This window comes from Camelina sativa, chromosome 7, assembly GCF_030686135.1.
Source record: "Camelina sativa cultivar CO46 ecotype springtype chromosome 7, ASM3068613v1".
Lineage (NCBI taxonomy): Eukaryota > Viridiplantae > Streptophyta > Magnoliopsida > Brassicales > Brassicaceae > Camelina > Camelina sativa.
Window position 1 is genome coordinate 28,097,648 of NC_141886.1, and position 12,579 is coordinate 28,110,226.

At 35.7% G+C, this 12,579-nt stretch overlaps 2 protein-coding genes, 1 long non-coding RNA gene and 2 pseudogenes across 4 annotated transcripts; 4 read left to right on the forward strand and 1 right to left on the reverse strand.

Annotated features, from left to right (window-relative positions):
- Positions 1-698: 698 nt before the first annotated feature.
- On the forward strand, positions 699-2,395 carry LOC104704963 (F-box/kelch-repeat protein At2g22030 pseudogene; annotated as a pseudogene).
- A 714-nt stretch (positions 2,396-3,109) lies between these two features.
- LOC104704964 (F-box/kelch-repeat protein At2g22030 pseudogene) lies at positions 3,110-4,364 on the forward strand (annotated as a pseudogene).
- A 1,329-nt stretch (positions 4,365-5,693) lies between these two features.
- On the reverse strand, positions 5,694-7,680 carry LOC104702747 (non-functional target of rapamycin complex subunit LST8-2-like). Of its 2 annotated transcripts, XM_019227367.2 has the most exons (10): positions 7,439-7,680; positions 7,221-7,337; positions 7,031-7,143; positions 6,857-6,926; positions 6,706-6,783; positions 6,511-6,627; positions 6,322-6,404; positions 6,156-6,235; positions 6,010-6,069; positions 5,694-5,913 (listed from the first exon to the last, which is right to left on the reverse strand). In XM_019227367.2, exons 1-10 carry the CDS (start codon positions 7,568-7,570, stop codon positions 5,795-5,797), a joined length of 969 nt encoding a protein of 322 aa, XP_019082912.2. In that variant the 5' UTR covers positions 7,571-7,680; the 3' UTR covers positions 5,694-5,794. The 2 variants fall into 2 exon arrangements, with proteins under 2 accessions (XP_019082912.2, XP_087315704.1); XM_087459578.1 differs by lacking the exons at positions 5,694-5,913; positions 6,010-6,069; positions 6,156-6,235 and having other exon boundaries at positions 6,318-6,404.
- Positions 7,681-8,865: 1,185 nt separating this feature from the next.
- LOC147941790 (uncharacterized) lies at positions 8,866-9,492 on the forward strand. Its single transcript, XM_087458647.1, has one exon. The coding sequence runs from the start codon at positions 8,866-8,868 to the stop codon at positions 9,490-9,492; it is 627 nt and encodes a 208-aa protein (XP_087314773.1).
- A 265-nt stretch (positions 9,493-9,757) lies between these two features.
- LOC104702748 (uncharacterized) lies at positions 9,758-10,987 on the forward strand. The gene is made up of 3 exons (XR_754087.3): positions 9,758-10,169; positions 10,322-10,456; positions 10,601-10,987. It is a non-coding gene; the product is annotated as an uncharacterized LOC104702748 (long non-coding RNA).
- Positions 10,988-12,579: the final 1,592 nt, after the last annotated feature.

Consider the following 12,579-nt stretch of genomic DNA (forward strand, 5'->3'; position numbering starts at 1 on the left):
CAATAAAAGTTCAGCCAATGGAAAATTTCATAAAATTTGTAATGAATGATCAACTAATTGGAGTTTTCTATAATTTATATTTAAAATCAATTAAAGGGTTTAGACTTTAGACTTAGAGTGTAAAGAATGGAGATGTGAAATCTTCATTGTATCTATTATCAAAAGGGTTCACAAATACATAACTAGTACTATTTTTATATTAACGTTGACAAAAAAAGAAAACAATAATATGGTTTTGACTTAAACTAAAATTAAGTTGTACATAAACTGTCAAAAGCCATATGCTATATATTCTTATTACATTATGCAAAGAAGAATGTTTATAATGCATTCACGATAACTATTCCAGGTGATGTAAAGGCGACGGATGTTTATAATGCATTCACGATAACTATTCAAGGTGATGTAAAGGCGACGGAATGGGACGGGGCATGCCGTTGACAAGTCATCGGAGCTTTTACAAACTTCCGATAGACACACGACCTTGTCCACCTGATCTTTATAATATCCACTCGCTGACGCTGTCTAAGCACATAACCTGATGAGGCCAGGCCACTGTCGGCTAGTGGCTGATAAAAGAAGTATCGTCCACGAGTTCCACGTGGATCAACAGCCACTTCACTGGCTGCTGTCTCTGTTGTTCAGAAAGTGACTCTAGACGGCATCGTTTAAATGTGACTATTTCCATATCGCTAATAATGTATCAGAAATGTATCAATCACATATCTAGGCTAATTTATTATGGGCTTTAAAGTTCAGATTTTGTTTTTTTTTAATAGGTTGTCTACAATCCAATATGGATTTGGGATTATGGGCTCCTTCACTTTTATTTATTTCTCAATTTTAATCAAATATAAATATACATACAAACACAGATTAATTAGGGTTCCTTCGCCTTCCATTTTTCTCTCCGCCTCCGACGTACGAGATATCTACCTCCAACTCCATCACCAACCAGCCACAGCCACAGCCACCGCAAGAGAATACTCATCGAGCGTCGTTATCATCATTTGTAAGTAGACTCTTAACTGGTTTACTTGGCTTTTTTCTCCTCCCATGTAGACGAGCTCTTAGCTTCATCAGTGGTAACCCTAAGCCGTGCGAGACTGTGTCGTCTTCCGCCACAGCCTTACCCACCGATGATCAATCTTCTTCTTCCTCGTTTTCATCATTACCTAATGATATAGTTTTGAACTGCTTAGCTCGTGTCTCTAGACGCTACTACCCAACCATCTCTTGTGTTTCCAAACGCTTCCGTTCCCTTGTGCGTTCTCCTGAGCTTGCAGAGATGCGATCTCCTTAGTGAGCAGAGATAATCTCATCTTTTATTTCTCCTTCTTGGAATCTCATAAGATTGTTAACAAGAAATATCATTGGTTCACTTTGAACCCAAACGAGAAGAAAACAAGTGGGATCACTCTCAACTCAGTTGAGGTTCTTTCTCAAGAGATGCTGTGTACTTCATCCGTGTCGATAGGTTACAAGATCTACTTTGTTGGAGGATCCACTTTAGATCCCTCGTCGGGCCTATGGATCTTCGATTCCTGGTCCGGCCAGTTGTGTGAGGGTCCTCGAATGAAACAAGCTCGCAGTTCACCAGGCGTGGCAGTAGTTGACGAGAAACTATACGTAATGGGAGGGTGCCGTCAAGACGAAATCCAATTGGAGGTTTTCGACACAAATTCTCAAATTTGGGACATTGGACCATACGGAAATAGAAGGATGAGTGTGACCGAAGCTGTGGCCCTGGAAGGGAAGGTTTATGGTATGATGAGTTTTACAGATGGGAATCACATCATCTACGATACAAAAGATGGTAGATGTGAGACTTTTAAGATGGTAACTGAAGTAGAATTTTGGAGGAGAGGTGCATTGTGTGTGATAAACAGTGTGATCTATTTTTATGACATTAATCGTGGGATAATGTGGTTTGACTCTAAAGATAAGGTATGGAGAGAGGTTAAAGGTTTTGGTACGCTTAGTGAATTGTATGTCATGGTTGGAATGGTGGATTGCAATGGAAAACTCGGATTTCTGTGGGGTGGACCACCGGGTGGTAGCATGATCGATGGTAATAGAGGGTTTTGGTGTGCAATCATTGCGTTGGATAGGATTGGAGTAGAGATCCATGCAAAGGTCGAGAGGTCTCATCTAGTTGGATCTGTCCCTAACTACTATGAATTTTGGAGTTGTCTAAATGTTTCTTACTAAAACTTAAAAAGAGATATGTTTATGATGTTTAATATGAGACATTTTCGTAATTTGTACTATATTATTGATATGTTTATGATGTTTGTTTAAGGGATGTTCAATATGAGACATTTTCGTACTTTGTACTATATTATTGATATGTTTATGATGTTTGTTTAATGAGACATTTTCGTACTTTGTACTATATTATTGATATGTTGCATTGGCTTAGCAGTTCTGTGCATATATATCACCAATTACCTATCTCTGAAACTTGATAACTAATCACCAGTTACATATATATCTCTCAAACTTGTTCATTAGGAGACGAACGATCGAGGAAGATGAAGAGGAACTTAATGTTAATATTTCAAAAGCTGTATTCTGAAAAATCAAGCAAGCATTTAAACTTAGGAAAACTAACATTTGAAGGAACCACATGTTGAAAGTTAATTAAATAATTAGGTTTACATCACCGAAATATCAATGCGAGTAGGTTCTCTCAATTATGACTTGCTCCAAAATTATCGTAAATTAACTTCCTCGATTCTTTTTTTTTTTTTTGTAACCTTCTTAGATTCTGATATATGTTTTAATCATGGAATGTATTTACAACACACAATGGCTTTGCTCAACACGCAGTTACTAAATTACTCAATTATATACTATATCTATCGTAATTGCATATAATATAGTTAGTTTATTTATTATATTTTCAAATTTAACCAAAACGAAATATACTATAACACAACACATAGATAATTAAACACGTATTAATTAGACATGACAATATATATTTATATATAAACTCATTTTAGTTAGGGCTCCTTATTTTTCTCTCCTCCTCCACCATATAGCCGCCTCCGACATCATCACACCAACTAGCTTACAGTCATCGAGCGCCGTGGCCCCTGGTTTACTAAGTTTTTTGTTTTGTTTTGTCTCCTTCAAAGTAAACTCATGAGGACTTTATACAAGAAAAGGCTCATGAGACGAGCTGGAAAGCTCGTCAACGGAAACCCTAAGCCATACGAGATTGTGTCTTCCGACCAATCTTCTTTGTCGTTTTGGTCATTACCATACGATGTAGTTTTGAACTGCTTAGTTCGCGTCCCAAGATGCTACTACCCAAACCTCTCTTGTGTTTTTGCAAAAGGTTCCGATCCCTTGTGCGTTCTCCTGAATTTGCACATATGCGATCCTTGATGGCCAAAAATTATCCCATCTTTTGTGTCTGCTTTACCGAACCTACTAGTATTGGCAGGAACTTTCATTGGTTCACTTTTGATACACAAGAGAAGAAAAGAAGTGTTCTTAAATTATTTCCGCACTTTCCTCGACAGATGCTGTGTTGTTCCATCGTCTCGGTAGGTTCCACGATCTACTTTATCGGTGGATCTATGGATCATTATTCCCCGAGCATTAGGCTCTTGGATCCATGGACCGGGGAGTTGTGTGAGGGTCCTAGCATGAAAGAGCCTCGCAAGTTACCAGGTGTGACAGTTGTAGATGGAAAATTATATGTAACGGGAGGGTGCCGCAAAGACCAGATCCAAGTGGAGATTTTTGACCCAGCGACTCAAACTTGGGAGGTTGGACCATTAAGTCCCCATGGGAAAATCCAATTTGGAGAAAGATTAGTCGATCCATATGGAAAAGTTGTGACCGAATCTGTGGCCGTGGAAGGGAAGGTTTATGGTATGAGTTATAATAAAAGAGCACACATAATCTACGATACAAAAGATGGTAGATGTGATACTTTTGATTTGGCTAATGAAAGGGCATGGACCAGAGGTGGAGTGTGTGTGATAAACAATGTGATCTATGTTTATTACAAGGAGTTTGGGTTAATGTGGTATAACTCTATAGGTAAGGAGTGGAGAATGGTCAGTGATTTGACGCTTGATAAGTCTATTGGCATGCCTGTTGGAATGGTGGATTGCAATGGAAAACTTGCTTTCTTGTGGGAATATTTGGGAGATATTATTAGTCAACCAACCAGAAAGAAGATTTGGTGTACAATCATCGTGTTGAGTAGGTGTGGATCAGGGATGCGTGGAACGGTCGAGCGGTCTGATCTCTTTGGAACTGTCCCTATTTACTATGACACTTGGCGTTGTCTAGATGTTTCTGATCTAAACTTTAAAGGAGATGGTAATGATGTTACGTTGTGATGTTCTTGTGAAACGTTTTTAAGTGTATGACAATATTATTAATATAGCACCTTAGCTAGCTAAAAAGTTGTGAGCATCACCATGATTTGCATCTTTGATTGATCTTAATAGATATCGAAAGCTTGTATTGACTTGTTATGTGGATCTTAGAGGTCTAGACAGGAAAGAATTGTGTGGGGGCTTGGATTTCACTAAATCCATATACAGTATTGTGGAAGCGTGGAGAGCAAATTTGATAATAGTACTGGAGAATTTGGTATTATCTTAAGATGTTATTTGAGAGAGGATTTATGCAGTTTTATGTGAGTAACGTCATTTAAAGTAGGAGATTATATTTATAGATAATTATTTGGTATAGCAATTATAACTCAAACTTATATTAGTTTGGATTCATCATATTTGAAAGTGTTTAAAATTGTATTGGTTTTACCATATATTTGAATCTACATAACAATGGATCAGATCGAATATAGATCGGACTAGTGATCAGTTAGATTTTTATTAACCTGTAAACTATCAAACCGGATAAAAGTCGCCACACTAACAATGCCCCAAACTGAATCGAACTGAACTGAAAAAATAAAAATACATGGATGGATACTATATTTCTTTACTCAAAACCGAAAGGAAACTAAAGGACCAAGCCGAAGAACCTAACGCCCAAGAGAGATGTATGGATGGTAATTGGTCTAAACATCTCTCTTAACATATCTCGTGGTTCAACACTGTGGTTGAGTAGATTAATTGTGTACTTTTTGTTCCTTATGACAACAACATTATGCATTGTTTTGGCCGTACTGACTAATTATAAAGATATGTTTGGAGTGGTACTAATGATAATGATGATGGTGTGATTACTTGTTTTAATTCGGTGAATTGTATGAACAACGATATGGGTTGCCTTCATCCGTTGAGCTGATGAGCTTATATATTTATTCGTATATTGACATTTTTTGATGTAAAAATTAATGTTGGTCGATCCTGTTTTCACAACTCTAGAAATTTCAATAGTATAATCAAAATATATACAAGCACTGATTTTTTGATGTTATGTTATGTTTGTGGCAGCTAATCCTATTAGTGGATTGATTTATCGAACTCAAAATGAGGTTCGATAGGTTCGGAGCTTACTTGTCTTTCAAGGTCTTTAAAAAAATGATACTTTACTTTGCAATGGGGTAGCTTTTAGAAATTGAATTTTCTAGTAGTTAAAAATGATACTTTACTTTGCAAGGCCTCCTCTCATATTGTTGATCAGAGTTCTTTTTTTTGGTCTTTTTAATGTAGAGAGAATCAATTCTTGATCAAGAAAAAAAATCAGAGAAGCAATTTGGAAAAAAAATCGAAATGAAATATTCAATATTGTACAGAATAATTTTATTTAAAACAAACAACACAGTCATAATTTAGCCTTTTGGATTTTACAGGATTTAATTAATCACGGACTGTACAAGTGTACAACACACAGTGGCTTTGCGATGACCTTGATACACCTTCACTTCTCTTCCCGCTCGCATCGACCACAGTCTAGCCGTGGTGTCCGATGATGCTATACAATATTACAATAATCAATTAATCATATAACAAGTTTAAAAGACTCCTCTGTCTCGCACAAGTTTTCCAGTAAATAGGAGTTAAATTGTACCTGTTACAAGATATTCTCCATCAACTGAGAAGTCGCAGTCCCAGACCCATCTTCGATGTCCTGTTAAATTATATTTGATGTTAAGAGTGTAATTAGAAAGTGTATTGGAGAACGAAATAACCGTTCCAAAAACATGGAAACAATACCTGTTAAAACTTTCTCTAGTTTGAAACCATCAACGTTCCATATTTTAACAGTTTTGTCAGATGATGCGGTCGCTAGATATCTGCTCACAAATATGTAAGACCTTTCCGAAAAGAAAGAAGACGAAGAAAACAAGTTCGAGAGAAAGAATAAGAAACACATATTTACTTGTTTCCAGGAGAAAAGAGACATTTAAGGATGTAACCATTATGAGCTTGAAGCTTATGAAGGGGCTCAAACTCCGTCATCGTCTGAAAAGAACAATCGAATTTTTAAAATGGCATGATGCATGAACAACTACAGCAAGGCCGTTGAAGAAATAATAAAATTTTCATATAATCAGAATCAGAATAGTACTTGTATTCCACGCAATGAGCGCCATACATAACAAGTTCCACGGTTATTAGCAGCAACAACCATTGTCCCATCCAACATAACGGATAAAGACCGTATAGGTGTACCAACTTCTGGTACCTATAAGTTATACACCTTAGTGATTTTATGTACTTAATTATTCTCAAAAGATGTAACTAGCTAGGATAAAAATCTAACCAGTTCGCAGCTACACAAATTTGCTCTGAGATCCCATACACGTATATTGCCGTTGTGGTCTCCAGATATCAATTCAGTCTATACAAAAAACGATAACAAATAAGACAACGACACTAATAGATGACGACACAATTTGGCTAGTTGATGTAACCTGATTTGGGTGTAAAACAACTGTGTTAACTGGTGAATCATTTATAAACTCCCTTTGGCATCCCCGAACCCTGCAAGTGTCAGCAATTTGTTTGGCAAGATCATGGAACTACTCTAAATCAGCATTGAGCTAAAAAGAAAGAAACAAAACATAAATTGTACTACAGCTAGCTACCTCAAGTCCCAAATCTTAACTGTGCCATCTTCTGATCCTGAATACATCATGTTTCCAGTATACTGGAATCCTACTGCCACAACATTGTTGGTGTGTGATACAAAAGGCCTCACCTAATGATGCCATCAAGATCATTCATTCAACCAAGGAATTAAAGAACAAAAAAAATAAAAAAGGAATATTTAATTACAGGTGTATGAGGGTCGATGGAATTGAGATCGAAGAGTAGTATGTGAGGATTGCAAGCTGCTACTAGTCCACGCCTGTCTGGGGTTATCTCAAGCCTATTTACATGCTTATTTACATGCTGATGAATACACACACAAAAAAAAAAAAGGTTTCAGATGAAATGTAAAAAAATAATTAAAAGAGTGTCACACAGATTAGTATTGAGAAACCACCACACACCAATTGACCCACAGGAACCAAAGCAGGATCATAGTAGTCAAAGTCAAGGTAACAGCGACCGGTTTGGGCTTCCCATAATCGGATGGTATGATCATGGCTAGCCGTTGCAAGAATCACGGGACCATGATTCATTTTCCCTTTTCGCAGGAGTACGATACTAACAAGAATCTAGCAGAGCTAGGGTTTCGCAAATGATTTATTTTTCCGTTCGGACAATTTGGTGATATATATTGTTAATTTCAGACCCAAAAAGAAAAGAGAAGTCCCCTTTGATTTATTGTATTAAGATATACGTATTCATTATCTTTCTCCTTTTTTTTTTTTTTTTGGTCAAGTATATTTATTTATCATCATTTATATATAATTCAATTTTGTAATAATGTTTTGATATTATTCCTTCGATATTCTGGATATGTTTCCTTAAAAAAAAATGAAAAAGAAAAAATAAAATTTAATTAGTTGCCGAGAAAAGGGAAAATAAAAATAATACTAAAGTTATATATACCTTTATCTAAAATCAAACCAATATTCTAAAATTATAATAATCCTATATAAATGATGTTTTAAAAATACGATATACTAGATATTCACCCGCGGTACACCGTAGGGCTATTTATTTTATAAAAAAATGTAACTTGTTCTATAGATTAACTATATATATAACTAATGTTTAATTTATATTTTTAAATTATACAACCTTACAAATATAGATATATTAGTTAGTATAGAAATTAGAAAGTATTTTGTTTAAGGTTTATTGTTTTATATATAGTATAAGTATAACATACAATTAAATAAGTAATGATTTATAGAAGGAATATACTGTGTTTTTTTTTTATTTACAGTAGTAGTATTTTCATCATTTTTAAAATTTTAAATATATTTTCAGGATAATTTTGAATTGTAGTTTTGTATGTTTTATATATAAAGAATCAGTTAACTTTAGTATATATAGTTTTGTTGTGAAATGCCAATAAAAGTTGTTAACAGTTATTTGTTTGACATGAATTTTACATTATTTTTCTTTTAATAAACTTTGGTTATTAAAATGGATCCAAGATGTGTGTATATAATTTGTCAGAAATGGGAAAATAGCTATTTGAAAAAAACTAATTCAGTATACTTAATATTAATAAAACCTACTATTAATACACCTACATATATGGCTACGTATACGGTATACTTAATAGCTATTTGGAAATTTTATTAGCATAAGAAATCTTCTTTCCAAAAATCTAAATTTATATTAATTAATTAAATAAAAACAAATTAATAATTAATGTTAATGGTATATTTGTAAATAGGTTTCAACTCTAAGATTTATTTGCTAAATGTTTTTAAAAATATATATAGATATATATAAAAGAAATACAAACCAGAGCAACAAAGATTGGCCAGAAGAAATACGACACTCTTTTCCTTGGGTGATGTGGAGGTTGTGGAAAAAGAGGAACCATATTGCTTTTGAAGGGCTTTGTTTTTCAGTTATTGATTCGGCCCAAAAAGCAAAGGATGACTGGTTTGAGTGGGTCGAAGCTCAAAGAGTCGAAGAGGTCAGTATAATTGAGCCAGTGGAAACTAGGGACCCAGGGGAAGGGACCTCGGCGAATGGAAGTAACCAAACAGATAAGCTATGGCTACATCCCCCGACAGGTTGGCTTAAATGCAACATAGGTAACTCGTGGTCCAAAAGAAACAAGTTAGCTGGTGGTGCTTGGATCTTGAGAGATCATGAAGGTGTTGTCTTACTTCATAGTAGACGTGCATTCTCAAAAGTATCTGACCAAAGAGAAGCTCAGTTTGTATCTCTCATGTGGGCTATAGACAGTATGAGAAGTCACAATATCGATAAGGTAATCTTTGCAATGCAGAAAAAGTTCCTCTTCAATGCGATATCAAGACCTGTTGCTTGGCCATCTTTCAAATACCAAGCGTCGGAAGCTAACCAATCACTTCGACATTTTAAAAGTTGGAAATTTTTTTTGGAAAATTCAATCTCAAACAGGGATGCTATCTTAATAACAGAAAGCGTCACGAGTGATTGCAGATTATAGTAGTATGTAGCTGCAAATCACCCCTCGTGGCTTCATCATGTGTTCCTAGAGGAAAGAACTCCTTAACCTGTTTGATTTTGACTTTTTGGCCTATATAGTTTTTTCTTTGAGAATTTTGCACCCACATCCAATTTCTCCTAAACTATTCACCAGTATACCTACTTTTACTACTCATATATTTTTCTAAGTTTAATTATATTTTACCCTTCACCCTTTCTAATCCCTTCAATCTAACTGTTCTCCTAACTAAACCCCGATTCACTGTATATTTTTTCTCACAATTATTTTTTCTGATGTCGTGTAAAGTGCAAAAAACATAGAACACAAGATCCAAAAAGATAAGATATCATTTTTACACAAACTGCTCACGACACCTCTTCGACTTTTCCACGAACCTTTCTCTCTCTCTCGTCTTCTTCTTCTTCCTCCTCTTCTCTCTCTCTCTCTCTCTCTCTCTCTCTCTCTCTCTCTCATCTCTCTCTCAATCGAACTCTGCCTACAAGACAAAATCTTCGAAGTGACGACCATGATTACTATGGTCTCTCTTACAACTTCGACAAACCCTTTTTCATCTTCGACATGTCGAACCTACGCGAAGTCTCCGTCGAGATCGCCGTGAACTCTCCGTCGAGATCGCCGTGAAATCTGCTTGGATCTTCGCTGGATCCACACTCTTGGTGAGGTTTATTATGGAATTTGGGAGAAAAACAGAGTTTGTAGCTTCCCCGCCGGAGTCTAGTTCTTAAGATAAAATTGTTTGTCTTACAATTCTGAAAAAATTAAAGTTTGTATGTTCTTCTGTTTGATCAGTTTCTTTCTTTTGGAATAGATTTGAAGATCAATTTTTGAGTCTCTTTCATAGTAATTTGAAGAGAGTGAGGAAGATTCAGAACAACAAACATAAGCAATGGGATTTCTGATTCTAGTCCCCCAAATCAATCAATTATGGCTTCCTTGTCACAATGTGAGTTCGACATTTGCTTATAAAGTTTTTTTTTTGTTTGTAACAGTTTTGATGTGTTTGATAAAGAATGAAAGTTTGGTTTTGTAAATGTTATCGGAAACAAAAAAGTCAAATTGATACTAACATGTCTTTATGTTGCAATAGGAGGAACTAGTGAGTTGCTTATAAAGGGATGGCTTCAAGTCAATACATGAAGAAATTGGTATAGATCATAGATGGTAAACTCAAAGAGCAATATGCAGAGGACCGGCTTCCTTTTCTGATTTAGTTGTTTCTTGGGGTTAATGACCACATGGTCAGAGTTTAGTGGATGTGCTTAAATGGTCTACAGTTAGAAATTATGAGAATGAACAAGATATTATGAGATGAGTATCCATAACTACTCATCCACATGATTGGTATCCAATGTTAAATCAATGTTGTTTCTTTTGGTTTATGAACCATTTTGTGTGTATATGTTTGGATAGAGCTTTGTGGACACATTACCTTTAGCTTTAAATCAATGTTAAATATCTATGTTTGTGTTGTTTATTTATTTATTTTTTTCTTGTGATTTACCATAATTTTTGCAGTTCTAGTGATAATATTACAGAGAATGAGCAAAATATTATGATGTCATGGATTATAGCATGAAAACGTACATAACACAACTAGCCAAAAGTATATTTGCTAAAAGGGTCTTTTCCTTCTTCAAACCAAGTTCAAAGTATCATCTCTCTCTCCATGTCGTTATCGATATATACTCTTGTGTCTTTCTCTTGTAGCTTTACGATTGCTTTATTTAGGATTGCAGATAATTCCTCTAAAAGTAAGTAGACTTGGTTTTGTATATGTCATTTTCTTATGTTTTTTTTGGCAGATGTAAGCACTGACACATGATCGTATCCATAATCACTGTGTTCCAGCCGTTGTTCCTCAACTTTGATCATAATCCATAATACCCAATCCATGATAATCCATAATACACACGATTAATCGATCCATATCCTTGTTCCGTTAAGCTCTTTGTCCCCGTCAGATTATTCGTGAGTGTTTGATTTTAATTTTAGAAGTTACTTATAAGTATCCTTGTTGGATACAAACTATCATTAACCAATTGATTAGAACAAAGATGTTCATAGTTACAAACTATCATTAGGGGTATCCATTGCTTATCATCCACATGGCTTTCGTAGATCGGTATCCATTGCTTATAATCCACATGGTCAGATCCATAGCCACCGTTCAACCATTGAAACTCTGTTTGATTCTAATGTGTCAATGCTTGTTCCATGGTCCTTTTGTTTGTAGAACGAGTCTATCATTCCAAAGGCTGAGATGTGGGGAAGATTTTTGCTTGAGAATTAGTGTCAAACAAGGAGGAGTTTGGATGCAAAAAGAAATTCATAAGATAGCTCTATTACTCATAAGATCTCAAGAATCGGACAGTAATGCAAAATTGTAATGAACATATGGACTTGGTGTTATGGATATACAGAATGAAATTCCTCAGATTCTTAATCTAATAATCAAAAGTAACTATCCAAAAGTAACTATCCACAAATCCCATTGAAGGATAACCAACCCTCGAACCGATAAAGACGATGACGACAAACTCTCGAACCACCACCAACAATAACCTTGTTCTTTCAGATTTCTCCAAATCAAATATTTTTGATACTCAATTCAACTTCGACAAGAATCAAAGCGGAGGAGGTTGCCGGAGTCGAAGAGGCGGAGATACTTACCTGAGCGAAGGGGCGGAGATACTTGCTGGGACCGGAGAGAAGGCGATTCGTTTTTGGGTTCTATTTGGATACCCGAATCAGCTTAAGGTGTTCATGTTTGGTTAGTGTCTTTTGACTCGGCCATAAAAGCTGCAAGAGGTTATGACAAAGCTGCTTTACTACGAGGAAGTAACAGAGGATGAAAGCCACCTGAGCAGCCATAAAGCTGTGAAGAGGGAAGAAGTTCAAGCTTAGGCTGATGCTTGTCCATTAACACCGTCAAGTTGGATGGGGTTTTGGGACGGAGCAGACAGTAAAGAGATGGGAATATTCTCCGTGCCTCCTTTGTCTCCTTATCCATCTCTTGGATACTCTTCACTAGTGGCTACATAAACTTCCGAGGATTAAATCTGGAAA

What these genes read in the sequence shown, in the direction of transcription:
- LOC147941790 (XM_087458647.1), top strand. Translation starts at nt 8,866, where the DNA reads ATGTGGAGGTTGTGGAAAAAGAGGAACCATATTGCTTTTGAAGGGCTT.
- LOC104702747 (XM_019227367.2), bottom strand. Translation starts at nt 7,570, where the DNA reads ATGAATCATGGTCCCGTGATTCTTGCAACGGCTAGCCATGATCATACC. An exon ending in ATTTGTGTAGCTGCGAACTG is followed by an intron (nt 6,628 to 6,705) that starts GTTAGATTTTTA and finishes TATAACTTATAG; the next exon opens with GTACCAGAAGTTGGTACACC. An exon ending in ACTAGAGAAAGTTTTAACAG is followed by an intron (nt 6,070 to 6,155) that starts GTATTGTTTCCA and finishes ATAATTTAACAG; the next exon opens with GACATCGAAGATGGGTCTGG.